This window comes from Apostichopus japonicus, chromosome 22 (assembly GCF_037975245.1).
Source record: "Apostichopus japonicus isolate 1M-3 chromosome 22, ASM3797524v1, whole genome shotgun sequence".
Classification (NCBI taxonomy): domain Eukaryota; kingdom Metazoa; phylum Echinodermata; class Holothuroidea; order Aspidochirotida; family Stichopodidae; genus Apostichopus; species Apostichopus japonicus.
In genome coordinates this window covers 8,223,976-8,251,850 of record NC_092582.1, presented here as the reverse complement: position 1 = coordinate 8,251,850, position 27,875 = coordinate 8,223,976, and the positions used below count along the sequence as shown (strand labels likewise).

Below are 27,875 nucleotides of genomic sequence, written 5' to 3'. Positions count from 1 at the left end.
TTTTACATATTTTACCACAGACTTTTGCCCTAGATAAGTTGTTTTTCTTTTCTCTTGTTAAAAAAAAAAAATTACTAAAATATTTAACTTTGTGTGACAAAGATGAACCATCCCTGATGTTGTCATAAAGATATTAAATTCACTAACACTGCAAAAGCAACAGCAAAATTGAGATGAAAATGCTTACACGACATCGTCCACTCTAAGTTCAAGAGAACTGCTGGGATTGATGAGCACGTACGAGACCTCCCTGTTTCTTTTCCCGCTTCCTTCGTTGTCTGTGGAGAGAAACAGATCCAAGTGATGGTGAAAACTAGGGTTTGTACATTTCATGCAGTAAAAATCATATTGCGTTGCGAATGTCGTCAGGGATACAAAAGACCCCGAAGAACATTCAATTTTGATATACTGATATCTGATACATTTATGAAAAGGGGAATGGATACACTTAATGGAGCAATATTTCTAAAACATGCAAGAAGCTCTTTATTCACACAGGAAATGATATATACCTTCAGCTCAATTTAAACTGAAAATATCAAAAGTTACAATGAAACCTGCTTGTTGTAACTGAAGAATTTTGGCAGACCTATACCTATCATTTCCACCATGATTCCATTTCTTATGTGCCAAATTTTGTACCTCTGTACATACACCACCAATCCATAGCTAATCTTACAGTCATAGTGGAAATCCTGTATACATACATATCTTATATATTGTAAACGCCATTTTTGTGTAGTTGTTTAAACGGGTGGCGCTAGTGCAGAATGCTTGCAGTGGGTCGACTACCGTTTGGATGTGGGTGTAATTCCATCGGAAACTATTCAAATCATATTTTCTTACATCAAAGTCAAAACAGTTGTCTGGTATACAAACTAAAGATAAGTACATTTGATGTAAACAAGCAAATAAACAGCAAAAATTGTTCATCAACTTAGTTAAAAGAAGGTAAAAAAAGAAAATTTACAATAATTGAGAAACTAACAACAAACCTTTTATTTAGTTTTTGAGTATTTGTCTACATGTTTTTCTTGCCTTATGAGATCCTTTATGTTTCAATGTTGCTATAGTTACACAGACATTGAGCAAAGGCAGTCAAATTTGTGAGTGCCATCAAGCAATGCTCCATTTTTTGCCTCACATTATTGCCCATTTAACACAAGTATAAGTTTGATGCCAAGTTACACAATTACAAAAAGTGATGCCGTGTGAAAGATTTATCTGCAAAACCCAGTTAAAAACGAAATTATGATAGGCAATGAAGGTATAAGGTTTGCTAATGTTGTCTTTTTCATAATCATCCAAGGAGATTTTTTGTTGAAGAGATATTGAAGAAACCATAGATATATATATATATATAGAGAGAGAAAAGTATTGTATGTAGTTGCATGCACCTGAAAGAGGTAAACATTGATAAACACTTTAGAAAGAAGAAGAAGGCATCAAAAGCATACAAGTCAACCTTTATGATATTGACCGTCACCGAGGGATAAATAAACAAAATATGGTATTTATTGACCATCACCAAGGGATAATCTGGGGTTACATCTTCTAAATTAAGACACATGGGGAGATAAACAAGGGGGGGGGGTGGAAACTTGCATAAATAAAGGAATAAAGTGGATGCAGGGAGATATTTAAATATCCTCTATATTCATCTATCTTTCAAGGCAGGCCGTAAGCGAACAATTTTGGTACCTGAGGCTTGCCCATGTTTCGACGAACCCTTGTACTTTGAAAATCCATACAACTCCTCTGCAGACGTTAAAAAGAGAAATTGGGGGGAAGGTGTGGTGGAGGAAGATGATGATAATGAGGTGAATGGTGTATACATATCCAGTATCGAAGAGTGAATATTTCAACACTGAGCACATCCTTATAGAATAAATATGTGCATGTTGAACGCTGCTAATTAATGAACTGAGGGCTGTTATGTAATCAGTAATGATCCTATCAAGAACTAGAAATGTTTAACTCTAAAATAGTCCACAAAATGGAGTCATAAAACTGTTAAATTAATTGAAACATGTCGGCTTGATGGCTGAATATTCGTTATCAACCATTTGTTAGATTTGTGTCAGAGGAATAAAAAATTTGAATTTTTAGGAGTGATTTACATTTGTAATTAAACAGGAGAATGAATGCGCCAGCACATGTAATATACATGTCACTGTTTTCATGCTGTGTTTGAGGGGAGGGGAGAGTGGGGTGCCCACATACTCAGAAAGATACCAATTAAGTTCTCCTACCTAGCCTAGTTCATTTCCTCAGTACTGGTGATGTCATTCCTACCCATGTAGTACAAACGGTACAATGACTGCATGGATGTAAATTGTCTACATACGGTGCAGTAATTTATTACACTGTTAACTAAGTGTGTTATATTGATTTGGATCTATGCAGTTAAAGATGTTAGTTCATGACCCTATGTAGTTAGATAGATTTCATATGGCTAGTATATGGAGATCTATGCAACTCACTAGGTGTGTACTTGCAAAGAGTTATTTTTGTTATGGATCTAAGCAGATTACTATCAGGTCTTCAGACCTCCCCTATCTATATGAGTGCAGTTTTTAACTGCCTCATGCAGAAATGTATAAAAACTTAACAAATCTAGTCTCACTGAATATACTTCAAAATATTTCACAACAAGTTTTACCAGGAAATAAACTTGCCTTAACACACAAGTATCTATCTTTAAACTGTGATTGAAATTTTGAGCTTCATCATTAACATGCATGTACATGGGAAAATATTCAAACAGACCAGTGTGCCAAACAGAAAGTAAACCTGTGATGATCTACACACTAAATGGTAAACAGATGCTAGAAGTAAGGAAGTTTTGAGAAGAAAATCTATGGAATGTGTGCATGATTGTGAAATTACTATGTGAGTAAAGTGTGCAGGCCATGCATAGCAATCTTCAGAGCCTGAACTCTGTGTGGCAGATAAATTAGAAAGGTTGGTCAACTTTTGCCATGGAATGCGGCACTTCATATGACTATATCTTCTTGGTCTGGCTATAATTAATTTTACGACACCTACATATACACTATTCATAAATGATAAATGAAGTGTATTATTAAAGAATGACTTTAGGCAGAAACATTTTAGTCTTGATATGTCGCAGTCTAAAAGAGAACAAAAAAGTAGAGTGCCATTATTAAATGTTTCTAATAAACTGACAGCCAGGATTCAATATATTCACTTTATACATATGCAAAATGTATGGAACGCTCCTTTAAGGCTAACTGGATACATGATAGAGGCTCCTCCCTGCACAGCCTTAATGTTAATCCATTGGGTTTTGTGATGCTACTGACCTAATGACATGTGTGTTAGACTAAGTAGTCCAGTCACTTTAGTTGACCAGTCTCTGTCAAGTTTACAGGGCATCTCCCCCACCCCGACCATTCCCCTCCAAACTGTCAACAACATATTAAATATAAGTTTAACCTTGTGACTCAAGTCATCCTATAATGCATCAATAGCTTCTCATAAACAAATGTGCATGTCATTAGATCACATGGGTGGGAGATCCCAATGTGATGGGGGAGGGGGTGGGGGCAGATTCTGGTTAGTGGTAATAAGTAACTCTTGCTCCACAGACTGAAGGCTTCAGTCACAATATGCAATACAAGCTTTCACATACCCCCCTAGCATTATGGTATCCCATAGTGATGAATCAGGCAGAAAGTATTGAGATATGAATGAAATTCTGAAATACATTATAAGCTAGGTGATTTAGGATGATAAAATAACTTACTGTGGGCAGTCCAGTTGAAATAAAAGCAGTTTTTACATCAATTTTGGGGTAATAATGAACAGAATTTTGATATTATTACTACAATCCCAAATATACATATGCAGAATTTTAGCTGAAATAGTCATGTACCAGTCCAAGTAAGCAAGGGAAGGAAGTTAATAATATCATGAATATTTCTTTCTTTTTTGGTATGTGTTTAATTTTATGTATAAAAACGGTTCTGGGTGACAAAGTTTCTATGATGTAACATATTCATGAACTTATATTTGTGTATATTTGGTTTTCAATAATAACTTGCAGGTTTGGTCCAAAAAAAAATGGCCAAAAATGAGGAAAATGGAAAGTTACTCAAAGAGAACTACCAGTGAGTGTCGGTTACTAAATTAACAAAAATCTCCTCTTCATAGAAGTTATATATATTTGTATAAAACTCTCTCAGACACTGGTTCACAAGTAAGTAACCGCAGCCTGGTTTAAAGGTTTTACAGTCTATTAAAAAGTTATCAACACAAAGCAAAATGTTTAGTTAGAAACAGAAGTTTATAAGTTTGACAGTCTGGTTAAGCTTGTTAGTCTGGGGATAAATTATGTTTCAATCAGGACTTGATTGACAACTTATATTTACCATCCTTTTGTACATGTTTAATGGTTAGCTGATTAGTGAAGTACAAGCCTTCTAATAAAATAATGCAACAGCTTAGAGATTCCTTTATGACACAACCTTTCAGCCGCTGTGATTTTACAGTACAGGCCTTGTCCTCATGTATAAGTTCTTAAGAATTACAAGGTACTATTCGGGTTGCTTTCTTGAAATCTTTACACTAAGACGGCATAACTCATGTGTAGCATGACAAAACACCTCCCCATCACCCTCCCCACTCTCCATACATTCCTAAGGTTCCCTCTTGGACAGTTCTAGGCATGGTGCCAATTTATGTCTTTATTTTTATATCTGTTAGTGCAAGCAGTTGAATTTATCTCACAATGCCAGAAGAAAACAATTCTAAATTATTCTAAATCAAATCTCATTTAATCTGCTCTTGATTTTTTATTGGAATTTTGCTGCATATTGCAAGCAGTGCAATATCTTCAACATGCAATTCAATAGACTGGCAACAGCAAATCGGCACTAATTCAACTGACTGGCACCAGTAAATGGGCACTTATTCTATTGCCTAGCACCAGCAAATGGGCACTAATTCAATAGACTGGCACCAGCAAATGGGCACTTATTTAATCAACTGGCACCAGTAAAAGGGCACTTATTCCATTGCCTAGCACCAGCATATGGGCATTAATTCAATAGACTGGCACCAGCAAATGGGCACTAAATTTTGCATACCATATTCCTCTTCCGGTAGGTCAAGTTTCTTCATCTTTGCTCTGATGATGCTTGCAATCTCTTTCTTCTCCTCTGGACTCCCACAAGAAGAATTTTCCTCAAAGTCCATTGATACTGAGCACTGCCATGGAAATGAATAACAGAGAATTAACTATGACCCTCTCTTGGCAAATTTGTCATTTCTTTTTGCTTTTCTATACCATGTACAAAGTAACCATAGCAACAGCAATCCACCAACCTCCAACCATTGTGCTTGAACCTCTAGTGTCATGTTTATTGACTAATTATTAAGTAATAATGAATATCTGAAAGAATTGATGATGAAGACTGTGTTAATTATGATTCAAATGCATGAACTATCGATAGCAATAATAGTATTGATCTTCATGCTTGACAACACTAAGTCACAACTTCAACTTCATTTCCATATTTTCTCTTTAATTTAGTACAATGTACTTTATGTTGATACATAGCATCAGACATACTTAGTAAAAATCATTGTTACCTAGAGTTGTTTATTTGACATGAACCAACAGGTTTTTTTTTTTTTTTGTAAGGAAGACTTTGTAAAGATTTAAGCTAATGATCGATCTGTTAACACATTAAAGCTGCTTACTGCAACAATATAATTATCTCTCTCATTAAAGTAGTAACTGAGCCTTTATTAACATGTAAAATACATGGCTGCTTTAAATTAAATGATGTTATTCTAAATCTGTTACTAACAAATAGGCCTAAAGGTATTACTTTGCTTTCGTGAATATTGTTATTTATTTATGTTTTTGTATTGGATATTAATATTACATAGATGTTGTCATAATTTGATGATACAATGTACTTTGCATTACCTCTGATTTATTATCCGTTGGTAATTCTGTCCGATAGATACCGATAGGAATCTCATGAGTAGTTGAACAAAGCTTCTGGTAAAGTCTTCCGTATGTCCGTATCCAGATATCCTCACTCGTGATTCTCAACTGTTACACAAAGATGAAAATTATCGCCAAGTGTTTTGAATGCAAGGTACCAGACAGTAAAATACAACACATATGAAATTAACAGGGAAATTACAAACACTGCATTATGAACAGTTCAACACATCATGTTGAAATTTCAGTCAAAAATAGGGAAAGTGGTGTGCATGGATGTAAAGACAATTTTACTTCCTTGGTGGGGAGGGGGAGGGGTGCAGGAGAGGCAGGGTTGCTTGAGTGGAGAGGGAGGGAGGGAGGTGGTTGTGACAGCCTAGTCTCACAAAATACCAGCCTTCCATGTCACATTGCATCTCACACAATGCATCATGTAGCCAGATGTCCTTCAAAGTGCAGCCTACACATCGTGTAATCAGACCTAACATATTGTGCATCATATACAGAGATACTCTACTCTCGAAATGTACGCTATATTTTTTCTAGAGATTCAGTCGGATGTTATCGTTATCAACGTGAGAGATATTTATATACTAACCTCACATAAGTAACCTGAATCCTGTGCTTGATCAAGTCCGAGCAGTTGCCGCGAGAAGTTGATCATGTAGTTCTTAACGAACGATTGATAGAGTAACGTATCCAACATGCTTGCACTGAAGACATTACCAGCGGCGAACGGCAAACGGAACATGTAGGCTATTTGGGATCCTTTCTCCTTTTCCTCCTGTACAAATAGAATAATTACGATTTCTATTAAAAACTATTATAAACAAAAAGAAACATTTAGGAGTGTTAGCTCAGTGGTTAACGCCTGTACCTTTCAATCATAAGGTCCCCGCGGTTTGAGTCACTCCAAGATTAATGCATGTCGTCCAGTTACAGAGTTGTTGACAATTGACAATTCATAATCATGGACGTTATATGAATCTAAGAGACTGACTTCGGTCAGCTTGCGGCTTTGATAAGCCAATTATGCTTCTTCATGAGTTCCTGCTTGCAGGAGGATCTAAAATACATACATACATACACGCATACATTTTTAGAAATTATATGACTTAACATTGGCATAGCTAGGTATATATTCTGATAGTAAAGTGTATTGATGCTATCAGTATAGGCCTTATATAACAATGAAGAATGGATACCAGAGGGCTTTTCTCAAGGTGCAAAATAACTTTTGAAAGTATATATTCTACCGTCAAAGTGACGTAGAGGGCGTAGAGAACCAAACTGGATACACATAAAAACGGGTGATTTAGGAACACATTTGTTTCCATCACATCGGGGATATATGGTACATGGGTCTGCATTTCTCACTGAAATTCATGTTCTTTCATACTAAACTTGAACCTCGATTTTGAATCACAATTTATATCTAGAATGATACACTACTTACTTTAGTTTTCAGAGCCATTTTGTGTGCATATGAATCTTTTGCTCTGAACTGCATGAATCTCATGTTAGATGGATGGGTCAGCTCTGTAATGATGCTCACATGTGGGAACAATCTGGAATGTAGAGAAAACTCAAGATATTCGATCTCAGCAGCTGTGGATGCTACCAAATCTGGCTTTTTTTCCCTTTTTAACGCATCAATGAGTGTTTTGAAGCTAACTTTCTCACATTTTTCCTGCCACTTTGCAGATTGTAGAATCCACTGGGATTGTCTGTTACACACTTTAAAAGATACTGAGATATAAAGGTAGTCAGTATAGGCCCCAAATTATAGCATGCTATAATTGCAAGAAGTTTTCAAAAAGTACTTTCCTGGAGGTCTTTTGCTCTCCAAATTGTTCTCAGACATTATTAAGGAACACACAAGATGACTGAACGTAGCAGTGAGGAAATTCCTCGAAAGTTGTAATAAACAACAGTTTATGAATTTTGACCAAAGGTGATCATATTTGAATATCTAGCATATTTGGGGCCAATACAGCATACTGATAATGCTTGAGTGGTGCTGATCCAAACCTTTAGCTGACTAGAAATCCCTGAAATCATCAAATGGTTACTCTGGAAGTTTTCAACCACATTCATGATGGAAAAGAACTTCACATATATAAATAAATTTACTTGTTGGTAAGACAGACTATACTGCTAAAACTTCTGGATTAGTATTACCAAGCCCCCCCCCCCCATCTGACACTGGAGGGGGGAGGAATAATTTATAGCTATCTATTTTCACTTGGTACTTGTGCTGCCATAGGCAGAACTTTAAATTGACATTAAACATTAATGTGATTTTTAACTCCCAATCTCAAATCTCTGTTGGGGTTCCCTGTGCTGTGGTTCATATGAATCATACAGCTAAATGAAAACAACAAACAAACTTGTACAAACATAAAATAATGTGATTGTTTTTAGTCTAATGTTATTAATGTATATGTATGACTCTTTCCACCCAGTTGAGACAATTTTTCTATACCGTAGTGTCATGTCTCGCTTTCAGAGCACTCGTATTGTCAGTACAAGCAGTATGAATATCATGTTTCTATCAGATATAGGTTAGGAACTGTTTGTACTGTCAATACTAGTGCTTTGAAGAATGATACAGGAGGACAGTTTAGAGAGGTATTAGCATTACAAAACTGTCGCAACTGTCTGCTATATTTCTCTCACTTGAATAGTGTTTGTACGGCAACAATCTGGTTGGCGTCTGCCATGTATTCCTCTTCGGCTAGCTTGGAACTCTCTTTGTCCACAACGACCACGGTATCTGATTGCAGGATACCAGCCCGCAACATGTGATCGAGGCTGCAAGGAGGGAGGCAAGGAAGAAAAATTAAACCTCAAGGATGGTGAAGTGTGATCAGTAGGTTAGGAGACGGGGGGGGGGGCACGTGCCCCCCACTCTTTTCCAAACTAGCAAATGTGCCCTACTGGCAAATAAAATTTGCCCCTTTGATGACAAACTGTCTATTGGATATCTTAAGCCTTTGTTAATTTTAATATTTTATTTTAATTATTCACATGCACCATAATAGTATTGATAGCATACTAACACATCATGTATATTCAAGTGATTTGGACGGTGTGTATCGGTTATAGCATAACGAGTGGTAGTTGTGGAATGAGAAGGTGCCCCTCTGATGTTGTGCCCCCCCCCCCACTTTTTGGAAGCTTCCTACCCCCTGAGTGTGATCATTGTAGCAATAGATAATAAAAATGTGTGAGGAAATAATAAAATTAAAAAAAAACTTAGAGCAGTCATGTCAATTTCACTATTCCTCTCCACTGCAATAGACACATTCAACAAACTGCAAGAGGACTGGGGTAAGCAATGGGACCTTCATATTAAAATACCAAATTTAATACATCTGTATTGTATGTATATTAGATCCTCCTGCAAGCAGGAACTCGCGAAGAAGCCTCATTGGCTTATCAAAGCCGCAAGCTGACCGAAGTCAGTTCCTTAGATTCATACTTTAACGTCCATGATTATGAATTGTCAATTGTCAACAACTCTGTAACTGGACGACATACATTAATCTTGGAGTGACTCGAACTCTGGACCTTATGATTGCAAGGCACCGGCGTAAACCACTGAGCTAACACTCCTTAATTGTGTTGATTGCTAAAAATCCTGTATTGATTGCTAAAAATGCTAAACTACAGTACCTTAATTTGGTTGGATTTGCCAGACATAATTTAAGATCAAAAACTTTTCTTCACATGACTTACTTTTCAATAGATCCCATCATGTAGTAGACCATCGGAAAGCAAGCCATGCTCTCCAGAAAACAGGTGTCAGGCCTGTCGAAGGGAAGTCAGAGGAATAAAAAACTATATAAGGGAAGAAACTTTTAATACCAATTAAAAATGTGCAAGTATACGATTTGAACATAACTCATGCAAGGCAGCCAATTTTTATACTATTTAATGCACGAAAAGTTAATATCAGTAAAAGGTTCCCTCAAATTAAATTCTCCCTTGCACCATATTTTTGTAACTAAACACCACCTATAATGAGAAAAGACAAAAGGAATTTAAGTCACAGAAGAGCGGTGTTTGGGCCTGATCCTGATAATAATCAATAATTTAAGGGGTTAGTTTTGTATTTTATTTAATTTTTAATATGCTTGCCTCTTCTCAATGATGATGACAATAGGTTTGAGGCTGTGCTTTGGTCTCCAATGGGTGCGCAGCGGAACCACAAAGTCGACCATCGCGACTGAGGCGTACTCCGCAGCCAGGATGATGTTATTGTTAGGCCAGTTATACTCTGCGGCGTGTCTCCAACTGCTGTGTTCACAAGGCTGCAGCAAGATCAAGAAAGAGCAAACAGGGTTGAAATTGAGGAAATCTGTTTTTACCGTGAATATCATTTCGAAATTATGATAGAACTTAAAAAAAATATTCTGAACTTAAAAAATATTTTTCTGTCCACTTTTTAATAATTTATTTTGTTTGCATTAAATACTTTCTATTCTTCAATTTTTTCATTCAGAGAGATCAACAGAATTGCTAAAATAAATGACCCTCCTACCTTCATCCTCTTCCCCATCACCCCCCACCCCACCCTCCCCACCTCTCTCTCCCTCTCACCACTGCCATTGGTGGGCAACAAGTGTGAAATCTTGCTGCCATTCTGTCCATTTGGGGTATAAAATCCTTTTCTAACCATAACTATTTGTTTGTGTGTTAGTTGCCTTTTTCCATCTCCCTCCACCCCCCCCCCCCACCCACGTATTTTTCCTTTCCTCTCCAAAAAGAAGTTATCTTCTCAAACGTAGGCAAAATAATTAACCAATGCACCTAGTGGGATTCACTTCATTCTAACATTTTCGGACCAAATATAATTATTGACTTTTAAAGCTAACTACATCCAGAGGGAGTACCTCTCTATCATGGTATCATGGTGTGATGTTATCATGGTGTCTCTCTGTATCATGGTGTACCTCTCTACTAACTGCCGTACTAGAGCCGCATCTATGATTCTTTAATACAATAATGACTTCATCTACCAAAGCCAAGATCAAGACGGTTCTAGAGGTTAGATCATCTAAAAGTAAAGAATATTTTACCTGGTCCAACTCCAGACAGCAGATGTTCTTTGGTTTTGAGAGGAGGTGACAGTAGGAGGGAGAATAGCCGATGTACGGTGTGATGGGAGGTAGGCCCTTCGTCCACCTGGTAAAGAAGCGCATGTGACAGCAAAAAGAGGAATTGTGTGGCTTTTTTATATCAATTGAAGCAGCTTACATCTTGTGATTTACAAACTCTGAGTTTTTCTATTTATGAAATTTTTGGACAAAGATTTCTACCAATGCCTTTGGTCGTGAGGAGAGGAGGCATATGGAAGGAGCATATAAGTCACTGTAGGGTCTGATGGGAAGTAGGTAGCTCCTTCATCCACCTGTAGGAGGTGCAGGTTAAAGCTGATAGAGGAATCATGTTTCTCTCAACTTCAAAACACCTTCTTCTCTTGTTTAAAATATACATCTTCTCACGTACTACGCCAAACAAAACTTTAATGACTGTGTTCGTGCGATATTCCCAGAACAGATGTTTGATACTTTCCAGAGACTCAAATTTCCGTACGAGTTCTACGTTTGATTCTCTCCAGATCAGATATTACTTTAGAAATACTTTGCTCGACTAGCAGAGTCAACATTGTCACTGGTCATCATTAATCACAGAAAATAATTGGTGTCATACATTACAACAGAAACTTGAGTGGTTCTGTTGGGGAAAGATGATGTGATACGTTTCTAAGTGATGAAGCAAGTCTGCTTTCAATGTATGTCACGTTTGTCACGTTTTGGGGATCAAGTGTGTGACAGATGGCTCTTACGATGAGAGAACTTACGGATCCTCCTCGTCCCAGATGGAGACATCCTCTGCCTCTATGGCGACCTGCTTCTGAGCGTGGAGTGGCTTCTCATCCTTTAATTGGTCGTCCTCTGGGTCCGACGACATAACCTCTTGTACAGGCATGATGGATGGTCTGATGAGAAGGAAAAAAATCAAGTTTCTTGATCAGAAGGAAACAGCAATACAAACCAATTAGAAGCTAATTTAATCAAAGAGTTAAAATTAAATACAAAACTCTCAACCAGCTACAGAGTAAAAATCGGGTATTGCAGGGACCAGCAATAGGTACTTTAGATATGAAATAAATATTTGCCATGAGCATTTTGTAGTCAATAAGTTCTATTTTCTAACCTCGACAGCAAAATTTGTATATAATGACCAATGATGACCAATATATCATGGGTAAAATATGCAATACCTGGTAGCGGTCGTTCTATTTGCCAATGGGTACATGTCCACATGGCATAAACCTTACTCTTTTTGTTAAATGGTACAGAACAGCAAACTGATGTCAAAATCAAGTTACATCACATAGAATCGAAATTTCAGTGAGTTTTAAAATTAGAAGAGTTTTAGCCAATTATATGAGGTGTCTAAGTTTTATACAAAAGACATGCTTTATCTGAAATGTTGTATTTCTGAATTAAAAGTTACTGACATATTGAAAATGCAAAATGGGTACGGCAAAGTAATATCTCGCTAAGAGCTGATGATGAGTTTTGGATCAGCACCTGACCAAAACTCAGATATTTATGATATCAGAAGCACCTCATCAATCTTTTGGGTAAAGAATGCAACCGTATTATTACATTGATAATGATCACAATATATCATAAAACACAATTTCCAAGGTATCCTTTAAATGAAAACTGCTTTTCAACCTCACATATTCAAAAAGTACATATCATTCCACACAGTGGCGGAGCTTTCGACACTATCTAAGCGGAGCGCCACCACAGGTTGGCGTGGAGCGTACAGACAATTTTTGAGTAAAGATAATCCCTATATCGCCGGAAATGACCCTTTCCAGGCCTTGCTAATTTGCAGATAAACAAAGAATAAAAAGGTGTCACCGCCATTTTGTCAGAAAATTACACCAACAAAATGTGACAAATGTCAATAGGTATTTGAGAGCGCACTAAAAAAGTCATTAATCACGAATAAGTAAAAAGTTGTAAAAAGTTGAAAAGGGCGCCAGCAGTCCATTTGAGTCCGTCAGGGGGGTATCTGCCCCCTCTGACTGTATGGACGCTCCGCCACTAATTCCACATGGTTCCAAACTGACAAACTACTGACTACTTCTCCCACATACACCAAAAAAAGGTAAGTGAAAAACGAATATTTCTTTGCCATCAATCCTATATACATATGTTAAAGATAAAATCTCAGTATTAATAAATACCTTCTCTCTCTCCTATAACCTGTCGCTTCTGGCGGTAACTCGATGGGTAACCTCTGCGGTTCCTGCTCATCCATGTTTGGGGGCATCAGGTGGTTATTATCCATTCCACCAATCTCAGAGGACCGTGATGGCATCTTTATATGAAGGCCCTCTGTGAAACATCAGTAATAGGTTTAGTGTTTTTAAATAAAATAATTTTTAATAGAAACACCTTGATAGAAATTAATAACTGAAAATAATTATATATTTTCATTTCCTGGATAGCATGAAGTGAGGTAAGAAATTAAAAAAATAGATATTTGAAAGACCATTTCCTTACTGGTTGGGAGAGATATGGGGGAGGGGGGTGTGTAAGGTGTGTAGGCTTATCACAAATGAATATAATATCAAATGCATACAAAAGGTGTCACATTTTAAAAACAGAGAAAATGAATCGAGCGAGATATGTGAAATATGCCCTGGCTCACCTCTGACCCTCATTCCTACCCAGTTGGATCCATACCATACAAGGTACTGTGTGCACCGTGCCGATGTATTAGGTTTTTTGTGGGGAAATTGAGTGAGGCTAATGGAAAAAAACTAAAATATATTTGATTATGTTACTTCTTGAACTTGCTGTTAATTTTTTTAAATTCTTACCTGCAGCTGATCTCCCGAGGGGTGGTGTATGACTCTTATCTTCCTCTTTATCTGCGTTGGGAACATGGTGAGGACTGGTGGTTGGACTCTTAGAGCCTCCAATATGGTGCAACTCAAGTGCTATTGTACCTGTGAGATCAAAGGTGACAGGCCACGTTAGGGCACATCCATCGAAACTTGAGAGTGTTGGATATGACAAAGATAACAGATACAAAATAGTAAGATCGGTATGATGGTTGATGGGAAGGTTATGGATGAGGGGGAGTGGATGCGAAGGTTAGGGATGAGGGGGAGGGCATGGGGGAAGGGAGAGAGAGATAGAGGGGGGGGGAAGGGGTGAGTACCTCATAGTTGAATTCAACCTTATATTTCAATCTTTTTCATGTGCAAAGATTCATAGATCAGAAAAAGGAAGTATAGGTAAAGAAGGACCAGACAAAGACAGCGATACAACAGAACGTACAAACGGGAAAATGACAGACTATTGAGATTCCCAAAAAGAAAGTTGAACGAAGAAACTACGGGAATCCTGGGAGGAATTCATTTAAGGTAGAGAAGCGACCGAAATGTACATCAGAGAGAGAAAGTGGGATTCCCCTTATTCCGAGGAGTACGAGAGAAGGACTTATGCTATCATGATGGGTCTTGGTGAGTGCATGTCAAATGGAACCCTATATATCTCACAGAAAAGCAGCGAGCTTACCAACACCAGCAATTGCGGTCTGAAAGGCAGATGGGTCACCGTCAGATGGTGAGTGGTCATTAGCTTTACCAATCAGGCATTTTTCTCTTTGTTTCTCATCTTTTGGACTGTGTGAGATGAAAGCTGAATTCTCTTCTCGAGTTATGTTCATGTAGAAGCAGGTATCCGTTGCTTTCAGGATATGTCTAGGTCCTGGATTTAACATAATCCGTGCGGAGGGCTCGGCTTTTTGAAGCCCAACTAAGGCAACCCCATACCTGGTGAGAGGAAAGGAAAAGAAAAACAAAATCAAATTTTAAATTAAGATAACCTTCAAAGCAGCTGTTTGCCTTCATTGCTCTCAAATTGTGATCAGCTTTAATAGTTTAAACAAGCTCCATTTTCATGTTTAGTTTGTTGTATTAGTTCCATTACAGATGCTCACAATTGAATAAGTAATGAATTAGTAGCTAAAGAGTGGTATGTGCTAAGGAAGTGGGAGGGTGGGGGAGGGGAGGGTGGGGGAGAGGGGATAGCAGGACACCTCCATTGTCAGTTGGGTGAAAGCATTCAGTCTGAAGAATTTGACATTTAGTCAAGAGAAAATAAGGCCACACCTTCTAGCCCAGGAAGCCCTAAGCAGAGACGAAGGGGTGGGGTGGGGGAATGTGCACTCCCAATGTCATGAAGATTCAAAAGAAGTTATTAACACATATTTGCAATAAGATCTAACTGTTGACCTAATTAACAGTCTAAATATGCCTCAGAATGACCTAATGAAAACTCACACTTCCATCCCCTACCCCCACATGGGAGCCGGCTTCAAGAATCCCAGGATGATGCCCACTACTTGGTTCTGCCTCAGGCCATTCCATAAAGGTTCATGCCCCTAGCTACTTCAAACAGAGGAAATTGTCAATTTTTGTCCCCTTGCAACCCCCTCCCCTCAACCCCTATAACCTTGAAATCCTATGCACGCCGTCGTAGCTAGAGCCTCATGGACTAGATTGAGAGCGTGGTGGCCAATTGGCTAAGGCTTCGGACTCGTGATCCAAAGATTGCTGGTTCGATTCCTGCCTAGTTCATTACGTTGTGTCCTTAGGCAAGATGCTTTATCTCACTTGCCTTTCTCCACCCAGGGGTTTATATGGGTACCTGTGAGGTAACTTGTCACTGGGCGCAGTATATAACTGCTGCCGACTGGAGGAATTGTCTCTGGGACAGGTTACCATTTACCAGAGGTAATATAACGTCTGTAAAGCGCTTTGAGACCTATCGCTGGTATATATATTATTATTATTATATGGGTGAATTTTTCCCCTCATATTCTCTGGACAAAGTCCTCCTGTATTATCTATATATGCTACTCAAGTAAAAGAAAGAATAAAATACAAAAATTTACTTCTTATGAGCGTGGAAAGAGGCGAAGGTGAAACTCTTGCCCTCATATTCTCCGAAGAAACGACTTGACCCGCAAGTGATGTTGTAGACCTCATTTCCCGAGCATTTTCCGTACATATGATGCCAGGTATCCGTGTCACGGCCCTCTCTGGAAAATAAAAATAATAGAATGAAACTTGACCAAGTCTTTCTTTTTGTGCCTGCTGCTATATGTAAAGGTCAAATCTATAGCTATAATTATTAATCAAAGGATCGAGGCAAACATGAATAAATCATTGAGCTTAGAAACGGTTGGTTCAATGCAGTCAGAATTAGTAGGAATTATTGGGAAATATCTTCTGTAGTTTCTGAGGACAACAGCTACAAATTGTCACTGTTGTTGGGAATAACAGGTTCTGATCAACTGCAGAGCTGTACAGAGTGAAGTAACAAAAGTATGATTATGTGACCAGATATAATGTATTCCCTGTAACTCTGTTCCTTACTATTATGGAGTAACATTGGATTAAAATGTATGTACATGGAGGGGCATGGATTTCAAAGGTATGGAGGTGGGGGATGGGGGGGGAGTGAGGAGCAAAATTCAATTTGCCTGACAGATAATGTTTGGGAATGACCTTAATGGACGGGCCATTGGCAGATCAAAGAATGTTATGAAATAGGGGTGTGGCTGTTGAATGCAATTCTCATTGGAGGACGTGGGGGGGGGGGGTTAGGGGGGACCTTTGCCCACACCACTTATTGTACACTGGTGTGTGACTATAAGTGTAACAGCGAGAAATAATTATGAGGGCCATCTCATGTTCACACAATTACTACTTTCTTGTGAAAAGTATTTATATCTCAAACAGAAACTAGGTGAATTAAAAAAAAAAAAATTTCTCCACCATTTTAAATCCACCCCCCCTCCACCTCCCTTCCATATCCCCCGAAGCAGTGTAAAAGCAGCAGCAACCAGCACATCAACATGAAAGAGAACAATTGAGCCATCGCATAATTTTAAAAACACTGCATTAATAAGAGCATAAATAGACATTAGATGGCTTTTAATATAGTCTAGAACTGATGAAGCCGAGCTGCAGGGCAGGTTTTCTTGATGGATGAGTATTTACATAAGTAGCGTAAAACAACAGGAAATGTACAGGAAATATACAAAGACTTAAAGGAGATCAGCTGCAGCCGACAATCAATTCCAATCTTCTGACTCTCTCTCTCTCTCGGACTGGTTTTTGCATTTCGTGTTAATGTTCTTAATATTCATATATTCAAGTTGTTCTGTTCTTCAAATTATTTTTCTACCAATATAGTTCTGCATGAACGAAACATTTTTGGACCAAAATTTACTTTCTGCTGTATGTAATGATCAAGAAAGAAGTTTTTAATTTGAAAAATTAAATTTTTAATGCTGTGTGAATATAAATTATTGATTCTAAACCAACTCTAGTAGTTCCAAATATAGACTAATGGACAAATTTTTTTTGTTTTTTTGTTTTTTGGGGGGGGGGGTGGTTTACTTGCTTTCATAAATGTCTACTCTTTTGTTTAGCTCTATCTACCTTATGGTGATCATACAATAATGCTAAGTTACACTTATTTCATATTAAAACTACCTGTTTCGGTTGCCATGGTGACACTGAATCAATCGATAGAGTATCCATAATAGAACGGAAATCATTAGTTTACTCCCGTTGTGTAATGACTAACAGGTTTAAAGAGTATCTGTAATTTTTACACTTGGTTATCACTTAATTTTTATCTTGAAGAATTGTCAATTTGTGTGAGTTTATTTCAATTCTGAAAAGTACATAAATAAATATCTAAATTTCTGACTATCCAAGCCAAATAAAGATCTTTGTGAAGTCCCTAATGTAATAGCTTTGTCAAATTACACAAGATCATTTCTGCCTTGGTGAGAACCGGAACATCTTCAAGCGAGACTATAGACCAGCATCAATACATGCTGCAGGATCTGAAATAAACACAACTGTGATGCTTCGATGTATCAGTTAAATTAACTTAGGGTGGAAGCTAGTATTAAACCATCAAGTAAGTTGCATTTAAAAATCAGGTCAGAAGTTATTTACTGCCATTAATGTAGAGACTAATTAATGCTAGCTAATTGCACACTTTGGGATGAGAAGATAATACGACTCTAGTTTCAAACCGGATACTGTATTATTCATCAAGTTGAGTGAATTTTGATGGAAATGGAAAATATTAGTGTATTTTTAGAGATAGAATGCAGATGGTTAAATTGTGTTTAAGAATAGCAACCTGCAGTATTAAACTGATGTGTATATAATACTTACACTCCTCTCGAGGTATGAATCAACAGAGTCACAAACGTTGAGGTTCCCGGGCAAAGACAATTGTTGGCAAGCAAGGCATATTTAAATTCATCTTCACAGACAACATATTCTGGAGGAAAAAAATTGATGTGTAAGAGATTGCAAAAGCTATATAGAATAATGAAATATTATGTATATGATTGAAAGTGAGAAATTTTCCAATCTCTTTAGAATTTTATTTTCCTGCATTCATTGCAAGCAGAGAGTAACTTATGAATATAATTTTTAGTTCTTGAAATATCATCCTCAACAGACACATTTTCATTAGTATTCAAAGCAAAATATGAAATGTTAATTTTAACAAAACCAACACAAGAAAGCTACTTGTAAGGTATATAATCATATTTACCTGCAAACTGTACATGGAATTTATTCTCTGGTTTCAGCATCTGTACAAAAAGAGGCACCTGCCTGGCAAAATCTTTGATTGCCCAAGCCCTCAGAATAGCTTGTTGGTCCTACAATAACAAGAAGTCAAAGATTTTGAAAATATTAATATTTGCTTTTTACATTAGAGCAACTTACACTGCATGAATATTTACTGTAGGTTCAAAGAAGTCCTGACCAACATCTTTAAGGCTAGTCCATTAGATTTGCCAGTTAGTCCCTGGGATCTAGGGGTAAAAATGTGCAACCATGGGTCTAATTACATGTGAAAACATGTTAATATGGGTATCTAATACTGAAAGATATACAAACATTATGCAAAATATTACTGAAGTTTGATACAAGTAGTCTAACTTTGTGTTTCGGGAGTATCGGGAAAACAGGCTAGCATTGAACTTCAACCGTTGAGAAACATTCATGTTTTTATGCGCTACGAGAATTATTTCATAGTTTGTTTGGAGCTATATAAAAATTATGTATTATTATTATTATTATTATTTACATATTTTATGGATTTTTTTGTTATGAGTAAATGCTGCAGAGGTAATTTCATATTCTAATAACAAGAGATAATATAATTGTTTCTGAGGTTGTTGTCAAATTCCTCCATTTCAGTTCTAAGAGAGTCAAACATTATATCTTTCTGATTAATGAATCGATTCTCTCCCATTTGCTTTCTTTCATCTCATCCTGTGCATATTTCTTCAAAGATAAGTTCATAATAATTATCAGGACATCATAGCAATCTTTGACATAAACAGGAATCAACACAGGAAAGAAAGAACTACATATATTCCTTGACCTAAGGACACAAAAGGATATCACAGCAAAAAAAAAGTATTTGTGGATTGACTCACCGCCTCTCCTCGGTCCATTGAATTCCTCGAGGTTAAGATGAAACATGCTTCAGCATCATCCATCCTAAAAACAAAATGTATGACAAGTGTTAAGGAGGAAATAAAATTGTCAGATTAACACCCTCTGAAACCCAAATTCACCATATGTATGCCCCACCCTAAATCCTCCCTCTGGCTCCCCCATTTTATTAAGTTCTGAAAGGACAACCCCCAAACAGATGGTACATCTTGTCTGGAAATGTTCACATAGGCCCAATGACTTTGGGGTCACTTGTTTCATCTGCATATGGGATAATTCAGCAAAGTGAAAAGTTGCACTATATAAAGGTTTATCACATTTTCAGAAATTAAGTTACTTTTCCTTGAGTTGGTATACCCAAGAGTAAACTCAAATATTACTCTTTCATTGAAAAACATACTTTTCTTAAAATGTCACCGTAACGAATTCTCCAACAACTACAGATTGCCACAACCTCAAGATTCCTACCTACTTATCCAAAGCCCGGTAATAATTGACGAACCATCCAATTAACAATGTACATGTTATATTTGAAAGACAAAAAAAACAAACTGTGTAAAAATAACTGCATAACAGTCTAAACTTGATAAATAACTATCAATTAAAGTCAACAACAAATTATTCTATTACTGATAGAACATGAAGTAGGTTTTTATTCTTACATCTCTAATCCTTAGGGTTGGCTCCATATTGTTACTCAATATACGTACCTGCACCGATTCAGGTCATGGTCCTTCAATGCAGAACCTTGAATGTAAATCACACGCTGGGCCCAGAGAGGGACCTGGAGTAACGTCTTGAGACTCAGGTCCAACTCACAAGGTGAGAGTAGCACCACAAAATAATCCTGTGGGTCAAAAAGCAAAAAAAGCAAATTTTTAAGAAGATCCATTTTGTCACCAAGTTTGACTTTCAATGTCTGTTTTCCTGAGTCATCAAGTATCCATCTGTGTTTTGGTAAACAAAGTACTATTATTAGACAATGCTGGGTATAACTCAAACCAAGAATCCATTCGATCAAATTCAGACACCATGGTCATAAGCTTTCTCCATGAGTTATAAATTAGTGACTATGATTCAGATTCTGAAAAAAACATTTTAAGATTCAAAAAAATTAAAAAATTTAAAGTTAACCAAGTTTGATTTCATCAGGAAATTACATGAAATTTGACTAGTTCAAGTTAATAAACCTGAAACTGTTTTGGAAGTTTGACATCGAAAATACATCAAAAATTGATAAACAGCAAATTCAGCAAGTTGCTGCCGACTGATTCACTTTAGCAACAATACTCTGTCAATCCATGTGATCTATAAACTTGCTCAAAGCAATTCCAGTATTTTATGTAGACTGATTACATTTATCATTTGTATATGTGTTATTAACTTTTGTAGTAATTATGAAGTTTTTGTAAAATTCTTACAAAAATACTACTTTTTATACTACAGTTTATCTCCTACTTCTCCTCTTCCCCCTGTTGAATTCTTTCTTCTCTCCATCCCTTGTCTACTGATCCCCTTACATCTATCTCTTTGTGTTCACCATGCTCATTAACCTATCTGTATTCTCTGTGTGTGTACTTGTCCCTTCTGTTACTGTTACTTGTCATCCAGCCTTTGAAGAAGATCCTGCTATGATCGAAACGTCAGGCCAACTTACTTTTACACATTCTCTTATGCAGGCTCTTTAGTGGATATTAGCAGTTTGCTAACAGTTTTGTTTTATCTTGAATACTACGTTTTCTATAAATGTTATATCATAAGATATTAAATAATTAAATAATAAAACATTGCTAACCTGTAGAAGAGGGTGTGCATAGAATTCGTAGAGAAAATCGATAAACTGATCATAATGCAAGGTCGTGGAGCACACAACGACGTGCCTCTCATTCTGTGCTCGGTGTCTGCTGTACGTGCCACCTTGTTTCTGCCTCTCAATCATCACGTAGGCAATCTCTTCCAACTTTTATTGAAAACAAAAACAATGGTCGCATTAATAAGTAATAAGGATAAAGGTATAAAAGAAACCAAAAAACAGATTTCTCTCTCCATTGGATTATTCCAGCCTTGTTTCTGTCTGGATTATTCCAGCCTTGTTTCTGTCTATCAATCATCACGTAAGCAATCTCTTCCAATATTTTTTGATAAACAAAAACGGTGGTTGCATTAATAAGTAAAAAGATAAACGTATAACAGCAAAAAAAAGTTATTTCTCTCTCCATTGGATTATTCCAGCAGATGGGATACTCAATATCAGATTTAATAATCATTGGGTTTTTCTGGAGCCAACCCGCACAATTATTGCACAAAAGCCTAGACAAATCACGACCACAACTCTCATTGTTCGTCATTACGGGTTATAGATGTAACATGCCACTGGCATTTTCATGCACGTTGAGGATATTTTATATCTAATTCGTGGTGAATTTGCTATAAACATTTCGGTGCCGGGGTACTACCATATTTACCAACAGGAAAAGTGACCATTTTTTTTAAAGCTTAATTAATAAACAGAAAACTCTGACTTTAAAAACATGCGATTTGTGTATTAACGAACGTAGAGATAACGTACCTGTATCGGTAGGACAACAATTGCACTTGCTATCATACAAAGAATGTAAAACTGGGAAGGCCAGATGTAGACCTGAATGTCCCCATAACCGACGGTGGAGAAGGTAACGATGGTAAAATAGATAGCCACGAAGAAGGACATGCCGTTAGCATCTCCATCTGCTCTCTGGATATGGTGAATACCACACACACTGTGGGGAAGTAGGAGGGGGAGAAGAAGAAGAAGGATGAAGGGAAATCAAGAGAAACATCTTTATTTCTTTAGTTGATAATCAGCAGTTATTTTTACGACGTTTAAGCGACCACAAATGTGGTAGAAGCCCGCAAGGGCTTATGGATTACAACTTACACATCAGGTGGCTTCCAATTCAACATTTTAACTCAAATTTGGAATCTTTTCTTGATCATGATGAACCGATTGATCGATACTGTTTGATACCAAAGTCCCATAACAAATGTAGATCATGTTAGCTTGATTTGTCATTTTATATTTCCAAATCATGATGGAAGTAAATAGTTTGAAAATATTCTAAATTGGCATTTAAATGTAGTTGATATGATACTTTGAAGTTTGAAAAGTGTCCGGACAACAAAAAGTTCAGGATCAGATCAAATTTATGAACTACTTTTTAAGTTCACTGATCATCATTTTGGTGGACAAGTCTAATAGGGTTTCTTTGTCTGATAAGCTGTCATCTTGTTTTGAGGATAAATACTCCATAAAAGTTAAGCAAATCGCTGACAGAGCTGGCTGAAAGCAGTTTGTTGTGCAATTTCTTGAAAAATTTATCAAAATGAAGACTTATCAGTAATTCCCTCAAGAAAATAATTGCTCAATAATTCACTTAAGTCACTCAAATAATCACTCAAGTTATTCAATCAAGACACTCATTAAACTAAGATGTCCCCACTTACATATTTTGAACAAAAACATAACCAGAAAAATATGAAGTGTATTAATTGCATGCAAAAGGGGAAAGTTGCAAAATTGGAAAAGAAATTAAAACTTTCCATTAAGGAAGGATTAGATTAACAGGCGTAGAATTTACACTAGTGTAACTGTCTGAATTGATATAGAAGGTTTAGCAGTCCTTTGAAATGTAATAACTTAAAAACTCACAGCACACAATGAAATAAAAAGAGTTCCTTCTGACCAACTCATCACAAGCAATGATTAATGCACACCTTTCAAATGAAAACATCTATTAGAATGAACAGCTTAGGCCTCCAGTGAATGTAAGCCTTTTTAAAGTGAAAGTGAACTTTCCAAAGAGAGATCCTTATGGGCAAAAAATCATTACTTCTTTGCAGAAGGCCAACAATAAATCACATAATGTTCATCTATTACTGATTATAATATTCCTTTTTTTGAATGTCATTTGTATGGCAAAGATTGCCAGTACTTTAAATTAACACATATTCTGATCAATATCAAGGGTGGTATTAAAGTTTCTTCTTTCTTCAAATTCAGAGTAATTGTATAGTTTTTGTCTGAAGCATAGATATGATATTAAGCAAGTTATTAATGTCAAGGTCACACTAAAAGTAAAAGTAGTTTACTTTTTTATTCCCATGAGTTGTGCAGATTCCTTCCCTTTATTTTATAGTTGTTTCATTCAATGACTATCAATCAACAATGACCTAGATTTTTTCTTTCTTCAAGGTTACACCTTGAAGACTTTAATTTCCAGCAGAAAGCTGTCACGCTATATACACTAGTGATTGATTATATAGAAGCACTCTGCCGCTCATAATTACTGTAAATCACTGGTCTTAAAACATTACTCACATAGTAACTTTGTTTTTACAAAACACTGTGCCTATAATGTAAGTGCGACATTTTACTTGTGGTAATTTTATAACTTACTTTGAATTTTTTTTCCCTTCCCCCCATTTTTTGATATATTTTCAACTTATTTTCAACATTGAGCTATCAACATATTTTGGCAAGTGCTTTTCAAAGTAAAGGTAAAGGAAGCTGCACTATGGTGCTATCTGAAGTACACCACAATTGCCTATTAGAAAACAGCTGTGAATTATTCTCATTTTCCCCTTCGTTTTAACATTTTTGACATTTACTTTTTGTTCTTCAATGTGTTTTATTCACTCATAAAAAGAAACTGTCTGGGAAATAAAACAATGAGAACCAAATGGAATGCAATAATTTTCTCCTCATTAAAGGTTTATATTGGATAAAGTATTTAAGGGTGTCTAAGTGCAATTAATTAGAACCTTATTTTGAATTCATATATTTGTAGGTTCCTTGGAATTATCTCAATAAGTTGGTTTCTCATATTCTGCTTTTTTAGACCCCTTTTTGAACAAAAAACTACAGTTTTCTTTTACACGTAAACGACACAATTTTTATTGACACTTTGAAACAAAACTACATCTTGACAAAAAAAGCAACAGTTTGTGATGTCATTTTAATGAAAATAATTCAATCATTCCATAATGCATACCATACACATTCCATTACCATACCAACAGGTTTCACCGCCCCCCCCCCCCTCCCTCCAAAAGCTGTAAACAATAAATACACAATAAACAATTGGATGTTGTATATATGACAGTAATGGCCAATGGTGAATGAGGTGAGAAAACATGAATAGAAGGAGTGACAGCTTCATTGAAACATATTACCAAATAAAAATTCCACTTCCAGCTCTCCTTGAAACATTTCATCACAAGCATCAAAGAATAAAATAAGCTGACAGGGTAGATTTGAAAAAAGCATCCCTCCCTCATAGCATGCATTTCACTGCAGGCAGAATCAGCTTTATGCACAAGACTAGTTGCTATGACAACCAGGGCTGTGGAGATGTTATGCTTTACTTTTCAGGTTCATTTCAAATTCTTTAAGTGCTTACCCTAGACAGCATGAATAGTTATACCTAGACACAATTGGAATGCTGGTAAACAGATCTTTTATTTTAATACCTGTTCCAATCACTTGATAATGATGCAAATTGTCGACATATTTTTTTTCTACAGTCACTCATACCATAATATTGCTTGAAGTTATTGCAAAAGTTATTGCCTTTCAACTATCATGCAGAAATGCCAACAAACTGTCAAACGTGTTCTCGGTTAAGAATGCTGCTGTTCTAAATATGTAGACATTTCGATTGAGGAAAGTGTCTTTTCAATAAGAAAGACAAAATAATTTGGATTTTCAGAGGACTAGGAGGTGGTAGTGAAGGAGGAGGGAGCTAGTGAGAATGGGAGAGGGACAGGGAAAGGGGGGGGTGGATTGAAAGATATGAAGAGAAGATAAAAGTCTTCTATAACAGTTATATTCTCAGTTAATATATATATTGAACATAGTATATGTCTCAGTTATGGTTTTTGAAGGAGAGAGGAGGTGAAGAATGGAGTCGGGGGGGGGGGGGGATTGAGAGGTGGAGGTGTGCTGCATGCCATACAATATGAAATGATGAAAACTAAAGAAATGAGAAAAGCTGTATTTATGCACTGTAAACAATTTACAAACCGATTAAAGATTGAGAGTTTCTCAGACAGCCAACACCAAAACACCAAAGGTAACACAAATAGTAGATGCAGGTACCATGCAGACAACATATAGGTTTACAACATTGCCACCAAATCTTGAGAAAGAGAGAAAAGTGTGAATTATAGATGATTTCATGGTTATCTTCTGACCCAAACATATAAGAAGATAAAATACAAGGGTGATATCCATTTTTGGTTTCTTTTGAATTGAACCAGTCAGGTACGTTGGTGGCACAAGGGGGTGGGGGAAACCCTCCCCCCCCAAACAGACAGAAATCATGATGCTTATTCCTGCAGTTAATCCCCCTAAATTTGCCTCTGATGTTCACTTTTATACAGGTGCATGTTAACACTTCCAACCATGTGATAACCCACCCACCAATCCCCCCCCCTCCACCCATCCACACTCTTGAAATTCTGGTGCCATTATAGCATAAACATTTAAAATCTTGATTAATTGAAATTTGTCAATAAATACCATTTTAATGTAAAAAGGAATATACTATTGGCCTATGTCAAAGAATGCGTAGTTTTACCCTAATTTTCTACGTCAAGATTTTCAAATAATGTAAAGTTTCAAGTACAAAAATATTCTTCCAAAAAATTTTAAAAAATTAAAGCAGAGTATTTTGCTATTTCAAAGGGGGAAGAAAAATGTAAATTAAGAAATAAGAATACACTCAAAAAAGGATGATGATGATTTTAGAGAAACTTACCTTGTAAATATAAGGCATAATATGGTGCTTACTAAGATCATCACCTTCTGTGTTACTACCGAATGCTGTTTCTGCATCACACGATGAAGATCATACTGGGTGAAGAGGCAGAGACAAAAATATCATTGGATTTGATTTTTTTTAAAGATTTTTGACATGTAATTTTTTGGGAAAAAAATGGAAATTTTTACAAGCTTTATAGCTCCTATCAATTGAAGCATCTTTAATTTAGCATCATATCACAGGTCAGAATTTATCCAAATTTGTTCTCATTTCTACTCTGGTACCTTCAATCAGCATCCAGGAGGATGTAGGGACTGCAAGATTTTATACGATATCGAGATATGTAGGCAGTTAATTCCAGCATAGTTTTCATAGACAACTACAGGGCAAATATTTTCTCAACCATGATTTGGTCAAAAAGCTACAGAAATTTGATTGGATAAATTGCTGTTATGGTAACAGTCCTTCAATTGCTCTGATCACACAAGTTGTATTGCTATTTAATTTCAAATCTGGTTAAAATGTCAAATAGGTACCCATCGAAATCATAATTTCCTTCAGAAGAGAAGGGATAAAAATTCAACTTAGACTCCCCCCTCCCCACCCTCTCATCTCACCTCCCACTCCACCAGGGAACAACAACTAGTCCTCCAATATTCACACAAGTGGGGAACCTACCCAAAGTGTGATCATGGAGGTCTGTTTTTACCTCCATGGTGTGATCAAGCACATTAACTTTCAAATTGTCTTTGTTGCATTTTACAGAAGAAGTATTTTGATGACAAACAAAATGTTTCACTGTTGCAATGCTGAACTACATGGGATGTCCAAACTGTCAGAAAATGGTAGAGTTATTTATGGAAGGACATGTACATTACACAGTCAATTCATTATCCTCCCCCCCTCTGTACGCCATCAGGAAGGCTTTATATATGTGTGAAAAGGTGTAAATAAATTAGTTGTCGAGGCTGACGATGCGTTGCTTCAGACAAATCGATATAAGCAGGGATATAATGACCTGCTCGACCGTAACGATGTGAGCCAATGTTAAACAATAAATATGTCATAGCTAAGTCATTAAATTTACATTCCAGGCAGAACAGTAGTTATAATTATATGCATTCGAAAGAGTTGCATATTATGGTAATCTATTTTTTTTTCTTTTTGGAATTAACACGGTATACATTGACAACATTAAAGTGAGAAAATCCATCGTACATTTTTTAATTTTATGCCTGAAGGCTATATTAAGCTAGCAATCAAAACCAACTCTTTTGATTGTTTCCCACATTTGCTGTGAAATCTCATGAATAAAAAGGTTTGAAATGAGAGACCTAATATCAACTTTGGCGTTGAGAATCATCAAAAATTGCAATTAACTGTTGATTAAAATGGCACGATATGAATTATTTGGGAAAATCAGCATTAGACTTCATGATCAATATTTCAAACTGGTAAAGTGGTGAGGAGCGGATATAAGGGGAAG

General features: G+C 36.5%; 1 protein-coding gene across 7 annotated transcripts in view; it reads right to left on the bottom strand.

Annotated features, from left to right (window-relative positions):
- The window catches only part of LOC139963361 (potassium channel subfamily T member 2-like), a 147,767-nt gene that overhangs the window by 5,294 nt on the left and 114,598 nt on the right, over positions 1-27,875 (bottom strand). For 3 of the 7 annotated variants that reach the window (XM_071964032.1, XM_071964035.1, XM_071964038.1), the window contains 22 exons: positions 26,387-26,481; positions 22,159-22,348; positions 21,385-21,549; positions 20,300-20,436; positions 19,571-19,634; positions 18,676-18,784; positions 18,288-18,396; positions 15,980-16,126; positions 14,599-14,855; positions 13,896-14,024; positions 13,257-13,407; positions 11,850-11,987; positions 11,065-11,170; positions 10,124-10,296; positions 9,722-9,793; positions 8,660-8,794; positions 7,437-7,548; positions 6,579-6,764; positions 5,960-6,088; positions 5,112-5,232; positions 1,702-1,758; positions 188-278 (listed from right to left, as the gene is read on the bottom strand). In XM_071964032.1, the coding sequence (XP_071820133.1) occupies positions 188-278; positions 1,702-1,758; positions 5,112-5,232; positions 5,960-6,088; positions 6,579-6,764; positions 7,437-7,548; positions 8,660-8,794; positions 9,722-9,793; positions 10,124-10,296; positions 11,065-11,170; positions 11,850-11,987; positions 13,257-13,407; positions 13,896-14,024; positions 14,599-14,855; positions 15,980-16,126; positions 18,288-18,396; positions 18,676-18,784; positions 19,571-19,634; positions 20,300-20,436; positions 21,385-21,549; positions 22,159-22,348; positions 26,387-26,481 (2,873 nt within the window). Of the gene's footprint in view, positions 1-187; positions 279-1,701; positions 1,759-5,111; positions 5,233-5,959; positions 6,089-6,578; positions 6,765-7,436; positions 7,549-8,659; positions 8,795-9,721; positions 9,794-10,123; positions 10,297-11,064; positions 11,171-11,849; positions 11,988-13,256; positions 13,408-13,895; positions 14,025-14,598; positions 14,856-15,979; positions 16,127-18,287; positions 18,397-18,675; positions 18,785-19,570; positions 19,635-20,299; positions 20,437-21,384; positions 21,550-22,158; positions 22,349-25,650; positions 25,785-26,386; positions 26,482-27,875 lie in introns of those variants that run through there. The other 4 variants (XM_071964033.1, XM_071964039.1, XM_071964036.1 and 1 more) reach the window with 4 other exon arrangements.